The following is a 17,180-nucleotide window of genomic DNA, read 5'->3' on the forward strand; positions in this document are numbered from 1 at the left end:
CATTTCCTTACGCCCGGCTCAAATCGTCAGATTTTTGAAATATACACTCTTTTGCATGTACTTAACTTACCGTATCTTAATCTGACAATTTCGAGTTTTTTTAAGGATAGATTTTTTTTTTCGGGCCCCCCTTAACGAACTCCCCTGTGTTAAGAGCCAATATATGGTAGAGGTACATCTGCAGAGTACCAGGTTTCTCCCCATATGCTAATCTGACGCGCTCGAGTAACTGCAAAAATCCCCGCTTGGGCTCCCCTACCATAATAAGTTCAGCTCCCTGTATAAATAAAAATAAGCACAACCGCAATGGTTTATTGGTGCCATATTTTTTTGTTAATTGTAAAAATTTATAAAAATGGTTGATATTGCTAATTTTCTTTATATCGAATACAGGGTGAGTCAAAACGCAAGTACATTATTTTCTCAGTAATTTTAAATAGAATACCCTAATTAATAACTTGCTCTGAAAAATGAAAATATCTCGAAAACTAACAAATTTAAGCATAGGGAATATTATACAAAAATTAAAGAACGGTAATGACACTTTTCGATGGTAATATAAAATACAGAGTGTTCCATTTAAAATTTCTGAGAAAATAATGTACTTGCGTTTTGACTCACCCTGTTTCGATATAAGGAAAATTAGCAATATCAACAATTCTTAAAAATGTTCACAATAAACAAAAAAATATGGCACCAATAAACCATTGCTGTTGTGCTTATTTTTATTTATACAGGGAGCTGAACTTGTTACGATTTTCATAAAAAATTGGTTATAACTTTGTAAAAGCCCTAAATAACATAACAAACCTTTATATTTTTGTGATGGGGAAGTTAAGAGAATTTCGAATATAAAATAAAATATCGGGTGTTCTAGTTAAAAAAATATAAGTTTGGTCTGCCACTATGTTATCGAACACCCTGTAACATTCTAACTAATTTCGTAATGTAAAGCTGCAAGTTAACTACAATTTTTGTTAATAACTTTTATTGCTATCTATTACTATAGCGGATCTACTGAGTTTTATCACACTCATCAATCACCCTGTATATTGAATTTAAATTATTTTAGGACGAAAAATTTTTTGTCATTACTTTATAAACCACAGAAATGTCTGGCAAATATAGTTCATATTTCTAATAATGTTTAAAAAGTAATGACAAAAAAATTTTTTGTCTTACAATAATTTTAAATTCGATATATTTACCTGTACAAATGTGCTGCGCAGTAAAGAACGCAACCTGTATCAGTAGCCAGATGGCCAGTACGGTGTTCGAGGAAGCATAGGGAATAATAATTAAAGAACCAGTTGTCTTAAAATACTTTTTTTTTCGACGTTGCTAACTCTTGGTCCATAACTATAGTTAATTTTCTTGTCCCAAAATGCCCCCCGTTATCGTATACCGAAGAATCTCTGCATTGGTTCATTTTAAGCATCACTACATCGTTAGATCAGAATCTACGGCGCACCGGAGTGTCATCATCATTGTAATTAGTACAAAGTTACTTTTTTGTTGCAGCTTACCAATGTTGGTATCCATGCTACCAACATCACGTTCGCCAATCTCACCATGGAGAGCGACAAGTACATCTGCGTGAGAGAAAAAGTTGGAGAGACGTCCCAAGTAGTCATCATAGATATGGCCGATACGGCCAATCCCATCAGACGACCAATCACCGCCGAAAGTGCTATTATGAATCCAGCATCCAAAGTCATCGCTCTTAAAGGTAAAGCAGGCGTAGAAACACAAAAAACCCTTCAAATATTCAACATAGAAATGAAGTCAAAAATGAAAGCCCACACCATGTCTGAAGACGTAATTTTCTGGAAATGGATCAGCCCCAATACGTTAGCGCTAGTCACTGAAACTTCAGTGTATCATTGGTCCATGGAAGGTGATTCAATTCCACAGAAAATGTTTGACAGGCATTCTTCTCTTAACGGCTGCCAAATCATCAACTACCGAACAGATCCCAAACAAAACTGGCTGCTACTGGTCGGTATCAGCGCTCAGCAATCTCGCGTCGTTGGTGCAATGCAACTGTACTCAGTAGAAAGAAAATGCTCCCAGCCAATCGAAGGACACGCCGCTTCTTTCGCGACCTTCAAAATGGAAGGAAACCCTGAACCATCGACTCTCTTCTGTTTTGCAGTGAGAACTTTACAAGGAGGAAAGTTACATATTATCGAGGTAAAATATCATACTACTTCCAGTATCTTCCAGATCTTACTGTTTCCTTTCTTATTCTCAGGTTGGTCAAAGTCCAGCAGGCAACCAATCGTTTCCTAAAAAGACAGTGGATGTTTTCTTCCCACCCGAGGCCCAAAATGATTTTCCTGTAGCTATGCAAGTGTCCGCTAAATACGACGTCATTTACCTGATTACCAAATACGGCTATATTCATATGTATGACATCGAGAGCGGCACCTGTATCTACATGAACAGAATATCTAGTGACACAATATTCGTAACCGCACCCCACGAAGCTACGGGAGGAATCATTGGTAAGAAAGTTAAATATTTTTTTGAAATTTGTACTTTTATTCGATTTTTACTATAGATATGAAGATATATTTGTATACTTGACAACACTGTAAGAATCGCAATGCTATTCGCGATGATACCATATGCTAAAATTCTCTTTACTTCTCTTTATGTTCCATCTTCCAATCGGAGGTTGGATATCATCATCACTACCTTTACTCTATCTACCGCTTCTCTGAACAGTTCTATAAAACTGCATTTAAGCAGTCCCTTAAATTCTTAATCCAGGACACTCTTCTGCTTCTTATAATCCTCCACCCTCTAATCTTTCCCTGTATTATCAGTCTTCGCAATTCATATCGCTGTCCCCTCATTACGTGTCCCAGATATTGTAACTTTCTTATTTTTATTATGTTTATTATTTCGTTTTCTTTGTCCAGTTCTCGCAGTACTTCCGTGTTAGTTTTCTTCTGTCTCCATGCTATTCTAAGCATCTTCCTGTAACACCACCTTTCAAAGCACTATAGCTTATTTATGTGTTCTTGCTTCAATGTTCAGTTTTCAAGTCCATATTACAGTATTGAAAACACGTAGCATCTCAAAGCTCTTACTCTCAGTTCTAATCTAAGGACTTTGTTACAGAGAATTGTTTTCATTTTTACAAACGCATTTCTTGCTATTTCTTTGCTGTCCCTTATTTCTGTAGTACCTCTACTAATTGTAGCCAATATATTTACTTGTGACATTTCCAGGTGTTAATAGAAAGGGTCAAGTCCTATCTGTCTCGGTAGATGAGGAGAGCATTATTCGATACATCAACACCGTCTTACACAATGCTGACTTAGCGCTGCGTCTAGCTACGAGAAACAATCTTTCAGGAGCCGAAGAACTGTTTGTTAGTAAATTCCAGATGTTGTTCCAGAACGGACAGTACGCCGAAGCTGCTAAAGTGGCTGCCAACGCTCCAAAAGGTAAGAACAAGCTTTTTGTGATCGTTTAAGTGCAATTTCAATGCGTATGGTATTGTTTAATATGTTGATGTTGTACATCAAGAAAAAGTGGTAGATAAGAAAAAAGGGTAACAAAAGAAGTGTTAACTGGTCTTTTAAAACGTCAAACGTTTATAAAAATCAGTTAATATGCTTTTTAAAACGTCAAATTTTTTGTAAAAATGAGTTAATGAGTTTTTTAAAAATGATTTAATGAGTTTTTTGAGTTTTCCAAAATGAGTTAAAATATTTTTAGAACGTTAAAATTTTGCCAAAATAAATTAAAAGCTTTTTAAAACTGAAAAAATTGCGAAAATTAATTATAAGCTTTTTCAAACGTCAATCATTTGTAAAAATGAGCTAATAAGCTTTTGAGAACGTCAAACTTTTGCCAAAACGAGTTAATAAGCTTTTTAAAATATTAAACATTTGCCAAAATGAGTTATAAGCTTTTTAAAACCTAAAACATTTGCCCAAAATGAGTTAATAAGCTTCCTAAAACGTCAAGTTTTTGCAAAAATGAGTCGTTAAGCTTTAAGAACTTTTAGAAATCTTTTATAACGTCAAACATTTGTCAAAATGAGTTAATAAGCTTTTTAATACGTCAAACATTTGTAAAAATGAGCTAATAAGTTTTGAAAACGTGAAACATTTGTCAAAACGAGTTATTAAACTTTTTCAAACGTCAAAACATTTGCCAAACTGAGTTAATAATATTTTTAAAACTTTTGACTACCTACATGAGTTAATAAGCTTTTTAAAACGTCATACATTTGAAAAAATGAATAACAACTTAAAAATTGTAAACATTTTTCAGGAATTTTAAGAACCCCAGCTACAATTCAAATGTTTCAACAAGTCCCGACTCAACCTGGACAAAACAGTCCCCTTTTGCAATATTTCGGTATACTTCTAGACCAAGGGCAACTAAACAGGTAATGGTTAACAATATTTTTAGTTAAAGGTAAAGGCAGTTTTTGTTTTTATTTGATTCAGAGTTTGACCACCATCTCCATATAGCTATTTCTGCATCTATGCGTCTTCAGTGGAGCTATGCAGTCACAATTCTAAACCAAGTATCAACACCCTGCCTATTTAAGGGAAAACATCGCGATGCAATGATTCCACCTTTGAGACGCAAAAACAGTGACATCTCTCGTAATAGGAGGAAGACGAAAAGCCCTAGGTACAAAGTTTACTACAATTAAACAATTAAAATAATTGAAATAAAAATAATTATCAATATTTTAAATCCAAGACTTTTCGTTAAGAAACTGCTTTCTGGCTGCATCCTGTATCTCTGGCATTTACAATATATAAGCCCAAGAGACGACGAATATAGAAGAAAGCAAATAAAGGACACTGGCCACGTATTTACCTTCTTTTCTTCTAGGAAAAGGACCGAAAGACAGTGTCAGGTACTCAAATCTGAGTAAAGATGAAAAAGGTAAAGGCAGGTTTTGTTTATATTTGATTCAGAGTTGGACCACCATCTCCAGATAGCTATTTCTGCATCAAGCGTCTTCAGTGGAGCTGAATATTTTTAGTATAGTTTCGAAAAAACGCCAATAAATATCGTTTTTGGTGATTTTTTTTCGTGTAATCATATTTCATGCTATATCGTATATAATTTTTTGCAGATACGAATCTTTGGAATTGTGTAAACCAGTTTTGTTGCAAGGTCGCAAACAGCTTCTAGAAAAATGGTTAAAAGAGGAAAAATTAGAATGTTCCGAAGAATTAGGAGACCTAGTCAAACAGGCAGATCCTACTCTGGCTTTATCTGTGTATCTTAGAGCTAATGTACCTGCAAAAGTAAGTACCATTTAGTTAGACAAATATCAGCAGGAGTAGAAATATTTCTTTTTTCGTTTCAGGTTATCCAAAGCTTTGCCGAAACTGGCCAATTCCAAAAGATAGTCCTCTACGCCAAAAAAGTGTCTTATACTCCCGACTATGTATTCCTGCTTCGCCAAGTCATGCGCACCAATCCCGACCAAGGCGCAGCATTTGCAGGGATGTTGGTAGCAGACGACGAACCTTTGGCCGATATCAACCAAATCGTGGACATTTTCATGGAACAAAACATGGTGCAACAGTGTACTGCGTTCCTGTTGGACGCCTTAAAGAATAACAGGCCTACTGAGGGGCATCTACAAACTAGGTAAGTCTCTAATTAAACGAAAAACATGTTTGAATTTTTGAATAACTCACAAGAAAATATATTTTTAATGTTTATCCGAAAGTTATACTAGTGCGAATATTTTATGTATTGCATTTGTAAATTAATGTTAATTTACGGGATAATTGAAGCAAGATGTTTCAGAATTGTTAGAAGCCTTTGAACCGTGTAGACAAATATCGCTAAAAAACTGGACAGAATGGTTCAAAAATATTGAAAAGTACCCAAAAAAAATAGTAAGGACATTTTGGGAATATAAAAGTACTCAATATACCTACGAGCACAAACACTGAAGAAGACGGAAATATAACAATAAAGGAAAACTCAATTGAATAAAGGAAAAGGTCGGAATGACAAAATAAAAATTCCAGTTTGATTAAAAAAAAAGTATTTTTCCGTGTAGTTCTGTACATAATGGCCTTCGAACTAGATTCAGTGAATGTTTAGAATGTTTAGTGCTTAGCAATAGCGTAAATGTCTTTTTGACTTAACTTCTTCGGAACTTTGGCGTAGAAAACAGTTTAAAGTGCTTGAGGGCCATGCTGACGACAAATATTCGGCAGAATTTTCATATTCTTGTCTGAGACACTGTGTATGTCATTCATAGTATGTACTTAGAAAACAGCTTATACCTCTAGGTATATCCAAAATCGTTCATATGTCTTTAGACTCTAACGCTTATAAAAGTACTCTTAAGCCCCTTCTTAAGTTTTCAAACCACCTTTCAAATCTAGGTATGTGTCAACTTATATCTAGAATCAGTTTCACTGCCCTAAGTACTTCCAAAATCACCATTATATTTCTACTTAGTTATTTTCAAAATACAGCTCTAGTTAGTTTTCAAATCAGTAAAAGGTATCATAAATATCTTCCAACAATGATTCATTCGCCTTCAAGTATTTTCAAAATTAGTGGATATGCGTCTAGGTACTTCCAAAATTACTATTATAGCTGTTTGTGTTTCTAAAAGCACTTGCTTGTCACTAGATACTTCTCAACGACTCGTATGTCTCTAAATATTTTCAAAAAGGAGCCTCAAAACATAAGCACTGAAGAAGAAGGAAGCCAATGTCTGAAAATGCCTAGTTTACTGAGGAACTATGTACATATTGGTCCCTCGAGCCGGATTCATTGAATTTTTAGTGCTTGACAAATACGCAAAAGTTCTTCGGACTCTAATTGTAAACATACAGTTGATTTCTTAACAAGTTAATTCGATAATACTTAGTTACTTAATCTTTGCTTTGTTTACCAGACTATTAGAAATGAACCTGATGTCCGCACCGCAAGTAGCAGACGCCATTCTCGGCAACAACATGTTCACTCACTACGACCGGCCCCACGTAGCCCAGCTCTGCGAAAAAGCTGGTCTTTTACAAAGAGCTCTAGAACACTACACTGATTTGTATGACATCAAACGTGCTGTGGTACACACCCACTTGCTTCCAGCTGATTGGTTGGTTAACTTCTTCGGAACTCTCAGCGTGGAAGACAGTTTGGAGTGCTTGAGGGCCATGCTGACCGCGAATATTCGACAGAATTTGCAGATTTGCGTGCAGATCGCTACCAAGTACCACGAACAACTCACCACTAAGGCTTTGATCGATTTGTTTGAAGGATTTAAGAGCTATGAGGGTAAGTAACGTTGTGGTATATTCTTCTTCTTCAGGTGCCATCTCCGCTACGGAGGTTGGCAATCATTATAGCTATTTTAATTTTAGAGGCAGTACCTCTAAATAGTTGTTTTGAGCCAGGGCGCGAGGATATATATCATGATATTTATATTATAAATATCGTGATATATATCAGTATTTTATTTCGTACTAATTTTTACATAAGAAGGCATTGTGGCAAATGCTAAGGACTTTCTAGAAAGATTACATCCTGTTTCAGTGGCAGTTGATAGAATGCAACGAGACTCAACGACAATTGCTGTCGCCGTAGAAATTTGGATTCATCTGGAAAAAGATCCGAGTGATCAACCAATTCAAATTAAGAACGTTTATTACAAACGGAGGAATATGGTTAGATTCGCCTCATTTTTTGGCAAACTTACTGGACCATCCCTTTTTGGGAGAAAGACTTACTGCCGAACAAAAAGAACAGGCTTATGAATATTTAAATTCAACACAGATTTTGTTTCGTTCGTAATGGCCCTAACTTCGAAGTCTAAACCTTTTCCGTCTTTCATGTATGGTCCAAATTTCAAAAAAACATCTCCATTATTATGGTGGAAGTCTGTTTCAATCGCTGAATCTGCTTGGCCTGATAAAAGCATATTTCTCGAACGAATTAACCAATTACTTACAGCAGTAGCCTAAACGACAGGCATTGAAAGGTGCTTTTCAAGCTTTGGACTTGTGCATTCCAAATTACGGAATAATTTAGGAACAGAAAAGGCTGCTAAACTTGTATTCATGTTTAAATATTTAAACAGTTCTTTATACCAAAAACATGACAATTTGGAATGGATTTGGCGAATTTGGTCTGAACAAGAAACTGAAAGAAGGGAAAATGAAGAGGCAGAATTAAGTTTTGGTTGCTTTACTGGTTTTGATTCAGACACTTCCGATGTTGAACCTTCATCTTAATTAATTTTCTAAATTATTTTGTTTTTTAAATGTTCAGAATTTTAAGTTATTTTGGAAAAATAGAAATACCTATATGTTTATGTTAATGTTTTCAATATGTTTAGTTAATTTAGTTGTTACTTGGATACGCCTATCATTTTGTTTTCTGTTTATGTAACATACTACCATACGTGCGTTAATATTTTTGACAAAAATTTTTGTATTTTTTATTTAAGTAAAAATATATCTTTTATTAGATATGTATTTTTTATTTAAAGTAAAAATATATCTTTTATACTGTTACTTATTTTCGTCAATTTAGTTTCTCTATTGAATGTTTTCCAAAATATCATAAATATCATATAAATATTACATTTTGGATATATATCGGATATATATCATATATATCCGATATTTTGATATTTACATAAATATCATGGATATTTTGTGCCCTGTTTTGAGCTCCATTCAAACCATTCGCTCAGATTCTTCAGCCATGAAATTCGTCTTCTTCCGATGCTTCTTCTGCCATTTATCTTTCCTTGCATTATGAGTCGCAGGATGCCATATTTCTCGCCCCGTATCACATGTCCGAGATACTGTAGCTTTCTTTCTTTAATTGTAAGTTCAACTTCCTTCTCTTTACCTATTCTTCTCAGTACTTCATTATACGTAACTCTATCTACCCAGGAAACTCTCATAATTCTTCTAAATGTCCACATTTCAAAGGAGTTAAGTCGTCTCATTGTCTCTAGATTTAACGTCCATGATTCCACTCCATAGTATAGTACACTGTATACGTAACATTTTGTTAGGCGTACTTTAGGAGCTAATGTTAAATCTTTGCTACATAGGACCTTTTTCATTTTCATAAAATTAGAACATGCTTTTTCGATTCTGACTTTGATTTCTACAGTGTAGTCATTAATTTCTGTTATAAGTGTTCCTAGGTAACTGTACTTTTTTACTCCTTCGATCTGCTGGCCCTCTACTATCAAGATTTCGTTAGAATTATGGTTGTTTTTACTAATTTTCATAAGCCTCGTCTTTTTGATGTTGAGAGAGTACTCCCTCCTACACCTTACTATTTTACTCATGAGTCTTTCCAGGTCTTGTAAACTGTCGGCTATTATTACTGTATCATCTGCATATCTGATGTTGTTAACTAAGACTCCATTTACGACTGTTTCATCTTCCAGAGTTTCTCGAATTACCTCCTCAGAATAAGTGTTAAATAATAGAGGTGATAGTATGCAGTCTTGTCTGACTCCTCTCTATTTCCATTTATTCAGATGTTTCTTTTTCAAATCTTACTATTGCTCGCTGATTGTAATATTGTGTTTTATACTATATAATAGAGGTGTGGTACATTGAGGTATGATAAATTTACGAGACAAATTTCAGGTTTGTTCTATTTCCTCGGCTCCATCGTCAACTTCTCCCAAGACCAAGAAGTGCACTTCAAGTACATCCAAGCCGCATGCAAGACTGGCCAAATCAAAGAAGTCGAGCGTATCTGTAGGGAATCAAACTGCTACAATCCCGAAAGAGTCAAGAATTTCCTGAAGGAAGCCAAACTTACAGATCAGTTGCCGTTGATTATTGTCTGTGACAGATTTGATTTCGTCCACGACTTAGTGTTGTATCTATATAGAAATTCGCTGCAGAAATATATCGAGATTTATGTCCAGAAGGTCAATCCCAGCCGTTTACCGGTAAGTGGATGTTAATGTTTATATTTTTGTTAATAAGTATAAGCGTGACAGCGAAAATGTTACGATCAAATTCATTTATTCAGTGTGACCTTCTGTTGACCCTATATTGGGTTTATAGCCCCTAAACTGTTAATTTTTTACTATAAGGAATAAATATGCACTCTGTTATTTGGATACGTGCATATTTTCGGTGAATTCACGCCTTATTTGTCTCTAGATACTTCCTACAACACATATATTATGTCTACAGGTACGTTTAACAGTACTTTTACATCACTAGGTATTTTCCAATATAACTTATTCGTCACTAGGGATTCTTAAACAGTCATACCACTGTAGGTGTTTTCCAAATCACCCCAAGTCCTTAAGCTTCCTCCAAAATCACTTTAACGTCTCTAGATACTCTTACTCCAAATCACTCTTATATCTTTAGGTCTCTGAAACTCTCTAAATATTTTCCGAATGTTACTCATACATTTCTGAGTAAGAATATGAAAAATGGGGCCCCAATATGAATATGTTAAAGACTGAGTATCTTAAAATAAAAAAAAATGAAGAAGATCCAAAGTTAGAAATTCAACCACAAAAACATGTAAATAATATAAATACCTCGGATCTATAATATTTAAAGAAGGCACTACCAAAAGAGACATCGAAAAAGAACGCAGCATGGAAAGAAAGCGGTAAACATTCTAAGCTCTCTACTATCTCTACTATGGTCTAAAGATATTAGACAAATTAAGTAATTGACAATCTATCGAACCTTGGTAGAGCCTATTATGACTTATGGGGCAGAAGTTTGGCAGATCACGAAAAAAGATAGAAAAAGAATAGAAGTGGTAGACATGGCTTATCTAAGGAGAGCGTGTGGTATATCCAAAAAAGATCACATCAGGAATGAAAATATTAGAAGAAGGACAAATACCGTATATTCCACTGTAGATAGAATTGAAACGAGACAACTAGTGTGGTATGGTCACTGAAACGAATGAAGCTATATGGGCAAAGAAAGCTTTAAATTACATACCACAACAAAGAAGGAAAAGGCATTTAGTTGTCTGGGAAGAAAATACGACACATAATGAGAGATAGAACCATCAAAGAAGACGACTGGATGGACAGATAACGATGGCAGTCGAAATGCGAGAAGCGGCAGGGGCTGTAGGAACCTCGCTTATAATAGATAGATAGACATCTCTCAGTACTTCCAAAATCCTCAAAAGATATTTTTAAAATGAATCTATGTCTCTAAGTACTTTTTAAATTATTCATACATCTGTAACATATGTTAAACTAGGACCTAAATGTCTAAATATTCTCCAAAACGTATAAAAATAACTCTTAATGTATTTCTAGATACTTCCCAAATGAATGTGTCTTTGGTTAATTTTAAAATCGATTAGACAGAAAGTACTTACTTTTGTATTTGCATCTTTTACCAACTTTAGTGAACGAATTTTAGTGTCATATGTAATCTAGACACCAAAAAATGTTTAACTTGTCCTAGTATACCTACTTTCTACTTTCAATAGAAAATAATATATTGACGGAAAATACAAAACAAATTATACTATTTTTCAAAGTTAACATTATTATACTATACAGAAATCCAGACTATTATTTATAATAACAAAGGTGAAGAAAAATTAAGAATATTCGAAAGAAAAATTCTAAGAATTATGGGTCCTATAAGAATTGAAAACGAAGAAATGAGAAGAAGAATGAACCAAGAACTGAGAGATATAATGAAGGGAGATTTATTTTATATTATAATGAGAAAATTATATATAATTTTATAATAAATTTATACCTTTTCAGGTTGTGGTAGGAGGTCTTTTAGATGTCGACTGTTCCGAAGACATAATCAAAAACCTAATTCTTGTCGTCAGAGGCCAGTTCTCCACTGACGAATTAGTAGAAGAAGTAGAAAAGAGGAACAGATTGAAACTGTTGTTGCCCTGGTTGGAGAGCAGAGTACACGAAGGATGTGTCGAGCCAGCTACGCACAATGCTTTGGCCAAGATCTACATCGATTCCAACAACAATGCCGAAAGATTCTTGAAGGAAAATCAATGGTGAGTCATCTCTAAACAAAAATGTGATCAGTTATACAGAGTGAGTTTTATGTATGGAAACCCTCAATTATCTCGAAAACGACTTTCACGATTTTTATAGATTTTGGTGGGTAGGGGTTTTCTAATGCGGCCGATATTATAGTGCTAATTACGTTGTTGTCATACTTTCCGTTTTTCTGGAAATCTAACGAACTTTCCTATTTCAAATGGAACACCCTGTATATTTTTTGCGTTTTGAAGTCCTTAAGAAATACTGATTATTTTTCATGTTATATTCCTTATACCTAAATGTCTTAATTTCGGAGTTATTGCTACATTTATTAAAAAAAATTAAACAAATAAATAAGGTTTTTCAGATCGGATGTACATCATTTTACGTTCGGTTCATTGGGAACAAAAAAGATCTGTAATTTTTCTCCAAAGTTAATCATTTTCGAGTTATAAACAATTTAAAACTGGAGAGATCGACTAATGACGATTTTCAAGGTTCAAAGACACACATCAAAATATAATTTTTGACGTTACGAAGTACCTAAATTCAAGCTCAACCCTTCTTCTAGGAGCTCGCCATAAGACTTTTTGGTACGTTTTATTCTAAAACATCGCTTTTTAATTTGTTAATAAAGCGCATATGAGAAGACGGGCGATCGGAATGCATTAACAACTAAAAAACAATGTTTTAAAATGAAACAAGCTCAAATTATTTATCAGTAACTGATAAAATGAGGCTTGAACTTGAATTTGGGGACTTTACAGTTTCAAAAATAATATTTTTGATTTGTATTTTTGAACCTTGAAAATGGTAATTATTTCATTTTTTTTTCAGTTTTAAATTGTTTATAACTCGGAAACGATTACTTTTAGAGAAAAATTACAAAAAATCTTTTTTGTTCCCAATGATCCAAAGAATCTAAAATAATGTTTACCCGGGCCGAAAAAATTGATTTTTATAATTTGTTTTAACTTTTTTTAAACAAATGTAGCAACAACTCCGAAATTATGGCATTTAGGTATAGGGAATATAATATGAAAAATAATCAGTATTCCTTAAGGACTTCAAAACCCAAAAAATATACAGGATATACCATTTGAAATAATAAAGTTCATTATATTTCCAGAAAAACGGAAGATCTGACAACAATGTAATTATCACTATAATACCGGCCGCATTAGAAAACCCCTGCCCACCAAAATCTAAAAAATCGTACAAGCCCTTTCCGAGATAATTGAGAATTTCCATACATAAAAAACTCACTCTGTATGAGTATACATATTTATTTAGCAAGAATCACGAAATATTGCACAAGGTGGCAACACTGTATTTATTATTTTTCAGGTACGATTCCCGAGTTGTGGGACGTTATTGCGAAAAGCGCGATCCACATCTGGCTTGCGTTGCTTACGAACGAGGCCAATGCGACAGAGAACTGATAGCTGTATGTAACGAAAACTCTCTATTTAAGTCTGAAGCTCGTTATTTGGTCCGTAGACGTGACGGAGAATTATGGGCTGAGGTTTTGAACGAGAGCAATCCTTACAGGTAAATATACAACACTTGAGCAAAAAATTTGAGTATAATTGGCAACGTTGCATTTGTTAAATTACTGGAAACTTTGTTTAATTTTTTTTTGAAAAGTAGCTGAGACCTTTGTCATTTAATTGGTTTATCTATATTTATCTTATTGAAACATAAATATGATCAAACCGGCATGTTATGTTCCGTGGACCTTAAGAATGCATTTGATAGGGTCAAATTAAAGAATGTTATGTACTTATTGTACGCATGAGATAAACCTCTAGGAATAATCTACGATCGAAAACATCTACAGATCAACACAATAAAAGTAAAAGTAGAAGAAGAACTAATTGACTCAATTGAAGCTGGCAATGGAATTGTAACGAAAAAGCGATGGACTACCCCAGCTAATTGAAACAATATTCGAAAATATTACCTCAACTAACCAAGATAGCCATCGTTACACCCTTAGCTTAGCTCAGTCACTCAGGTGTGTGTTCGTCTTGTCCTAACCTTAGAATGAACTCTGAAAATTGGAATGGAAGCAAACAAAACAATAATTTTAACCAATCATGTTTATTGTTCATAAAGATATAATAAATAAAATGACTTAGTAAATTGCATTAACAAATGTATTCAAATTCTTGCCAAAAACTAACAATTCTGGATTATACTTATGGCTTTTGGTAGCTGATGGTATCTTCTTGATGTCGTATGGCACTGCTGTTGTAGACTTCTCGTAGGCCTGGGCGGATCTTTGGCGCAAGGCCCCTGCAGCTAGAGGTGGTGGTTGTGCAGTCTGGATGTCATTGTCTTTGCCTTCAAGTGTGCATCACCGGTGATGTGAGGCTCAGGTTCCCGAAGAGGGAAAGGTTGATCTCTTTCCAAAAAACTGTAACAGTAGAACACATATCAACAATCAAGAAGAAAAAACCAAAATGTACCTTTGCCAAATAGTATTCAGAAATAGTAATTGGCAAGGGTAAATTACATAGAATTTAGATGAGAATAGTTAAAATTTTGATTACTAAACGTGCATATTAATAGATGAAAAGAAATATAGAAACCAAACACATGGTTGAACATTTGAAAGTTAGATAAAATATAATGACTGTAAGAAATTATTAAAAAAAAAACTGTTTGTAACTCACCCCAAGAGGAAGAAGATTTATTGAAATGAAAATGATTTATTTTTGGAATTACATGCCTTTTTAAGGATTAATTTTTCCCTTCCAGTCTGTCAGGGAGTAGGGATGACGGATGAAGTGACACTTTCATGACAGTGCGACATAGGTGGCGGGCATGTTCCGAATTGAGACAGATACTTACAGATTAAGTATGTACGAGGTGCGTTCAGAATGATGATTTAGATTTTAGATGAAAAGAAATATATTAAATAGAAATAACAGAGGATAATAAAAGAGGATAATAAATGAGAGCGCCAACCGATTTTTAAAGGGGAAAATGGGTAAACCAATTAGAAGATAATTATTAATGAAATATTAAAGAAAATAAGGCAAAATAATTATTTAAAAATAAAATATCAAAGATGTGACGTTTGCAACGTTACAGAATAAGACAGGGGGATTCCCTGAGTCCTCTATTGTTCAACCTGATCATTGATGACATAACAAAAAAAAGTAAGAACTAAAAAAGGATAGCAAATGAAAAAAAATGTAAAATAATCTGCTATGCAGACGTCACAATACTAATCTCTCCAAGTGAAGATGATTTACAACGTATGCTGCACCAATTTACTGTAAAATAGACAAAAAAATGCATGGTTATAACAGCAAATCTACTATGATGTAAATTAGAGTTGGAAGGAGTCATAATAGAAAAAGTGATGATAATAATGACATAGCTAGCAGAAACACGAACTGACACATCGGAGACAAAAAATACTAGAAACAACAGAGATGGGGAAACCCCGCCAAAACTTTTGACTTCCTTTGTGGAGTCATCTTCAAGAGTTGGATCATTTTTTATGCTTTACAAATGTGTATGTTACGCCAATGTTTCAACTTTTAACTATTTGCCTCTTTGGTAAATCCCCGTCAAGCTTTCTATTCATTTTCTGGAGTCATATTTCAGAGTTTGCTTGTTTTTCTTGTCATATAAATGTATCTGTTTTGTTTTTTAGACGTCAGTTGATAGACCAAGTAGTGCAAACAGCTTTAAGTGAAACCCAAGACCCCGAAGATATCTCTGTTACCGTTAAAGCATTCATGACAGCTGATTTACCAAATGAGCTCATTGAATTGTTGGAAAAGATTGTATTGGATAGTTCTGTGTTCTCCGAGCATAGAAACCTTCAAAATTTGCTTATCCTAACAGGTAAGTGTTAACACGTCAAATCAGTAGAGTTCGTAGATTCCTCTTGCACGACGAATTATAATGTTTTAATGCTTTTCTCATTTTATATAGCAATCAAAGCCGATGCTACAAGAGTTATGGACTACATCAACCGCTTGGATAACTACGATGCCCCTGATATCGCGAATATAGCCATCAACAACCATCTCTATGAAGAAGCTTTCGCTATTTTCAAGAAATTTGATGTCAACACCTCAGCTATTCAAGTATTGATCGAACAAGTCAACAACCTGGATCGTGCTTACGAATTCGCAGGTAAAATTTATTTTTTTTATTGGTAGCAATTGTAAAGTGATAATTTCAGTTAGATTAGAATATAATGGTCAGTTGTCGAGTAATTGGCCAGAATAAAAAACGTTAATCAAAACTGAGAGTTCTGGAAAAACATCCATAACTTTCTTAATTCTTACTGAAGAAGTAAAAGACTTCCTTAGTTTTTAACTATGGTGTACAGCCAACTGGAAGGATTTCCCTTTTAATGTTTCAGCCATCTTGAGTACTGCTTGTTCCCCTCATTTCCCTTCATTTGACTTGCTTTTCTTTCTCCATTCTTGAGCATGTGGTACATTTGAACTACTTCTCATGTATCATCGTATAATATCATCAAAGTTAAAAAAAAAGTTAGCTACCTGGGACACATAATGAGAAACGAAAGTACCGCCTCGCGCAACTGATCATCCAGGGGAAGATTGAAGGAAAACGGGGTCCCGGTAGACTCCATATTTCATAGCTTAAAAATATCGAGAGACTGACCGGTCTTGACTCAACATCTTTGTTCAGAGTCGCATTGGACAGAGACAGATTTGCCAGTGTAGTCGCTAACTTCCAATAAAGGACACAGCACCACAAGAAGAAGTCATGTATCATCCTCTGTATATTAAGGTTGCTTCGTCTGGTTACTTGGTACATCTGAACTACTGGTTGAGGAAAAGCCATGAAAACCACATATCGTTTTCATGGCTCCGTACAAAGTTTCCTAAATCATCAGTGATTTTGAATACTAGGGGAGAGTGGGGCACAATCGGCCCCATAATTGTTTTTAGGTAAAAAAATACAAAAAATGTTTCATTATATTTAACTTGCAAACAAAAAAGTAAAATTTGTACTTTTGTTCATTTAAACAGTAAAATAATTTTGTTGAATATATTTTAGTTTTTTGTTAATAAATAAAAAAAATATATTACACTCTGGCTGATTTTGCCCCCAGTTGGGGTACAATCAGCCAGGCCAAGGGGCACTTTGGGCCTTAATGTGTTAAGGTATATAGAAA

At 34.4% G+C, this 17,180-nt stretch overlaps 1 protein-coding gene across 1 annotated transcript in view; it reads left to right on the forward strand.

The window, feature by feature from the left end:
• LOC114326602 (clathrin heavy chain) overlaps window positions 1–17,180 on the forward strand; it is a 76,993-nt gene that overhangs the window by 38,522 nt on the left and 21,291 nt on the right. The window contains exons 2-13 of the mRNA XM_028275017.2: window positions 1,522–2,193; window positions 2,255–2,507; window positions 3,240–3,458; window positions 4,294–4,411; window positions 5,117–5,291; window positions 5,354–5,640; window positions 6,914–7,293; window positions 9,633–9,943; window positions 11,762–12,018; window positions 13,355–13,558; window positions 15,678–15,871; window positions 15,962–16,165. Coding sequence (XP_028130818.2) covers window positions 1,522–2,193; window positions 2,255–2,507; window positions 3,240–3,458; window positions 4,294–4,411; window positions 5,117–5,291; window positions 5,354–5,640; window positions 6,914–7,293; window positions 9,633–9,943; window positions 11,762–12,018; window positions 13,355–13,558; window positions 15,678–15,871; window positions 15,962–16,165 — 3,274 coding nt within the window. The remainder of the gene's footprint in view (window positions 1–1,521; window positions 2,194–2,254; window positions 2,508–3,239; window positions 3,459–4,293; window positions 4,412–5,116; window positions 5,292–5,353; window positions 5,641–6,913; window positions 7,294–9,632; window positions 9,944–11,761; window positions 12,019–13,354; window positions 13,559–15,677; window positions 15,872–15,961; window positions 16,166–17,180) is intronic.

Source organism: Diabrotica virgifera, chromosome 3, assembly GCF_917563875.1.
Source record: "Diabrotica virgifera virgifera chromosome 3, PGI_DIABVI_V3a".
Lineage (NCBI taxonomy): Eukaryota > Metazoa > Arthropoda > Insecta > Coleoptera > Chrysomelidae > Diabrotica > Diabrotica virgifera.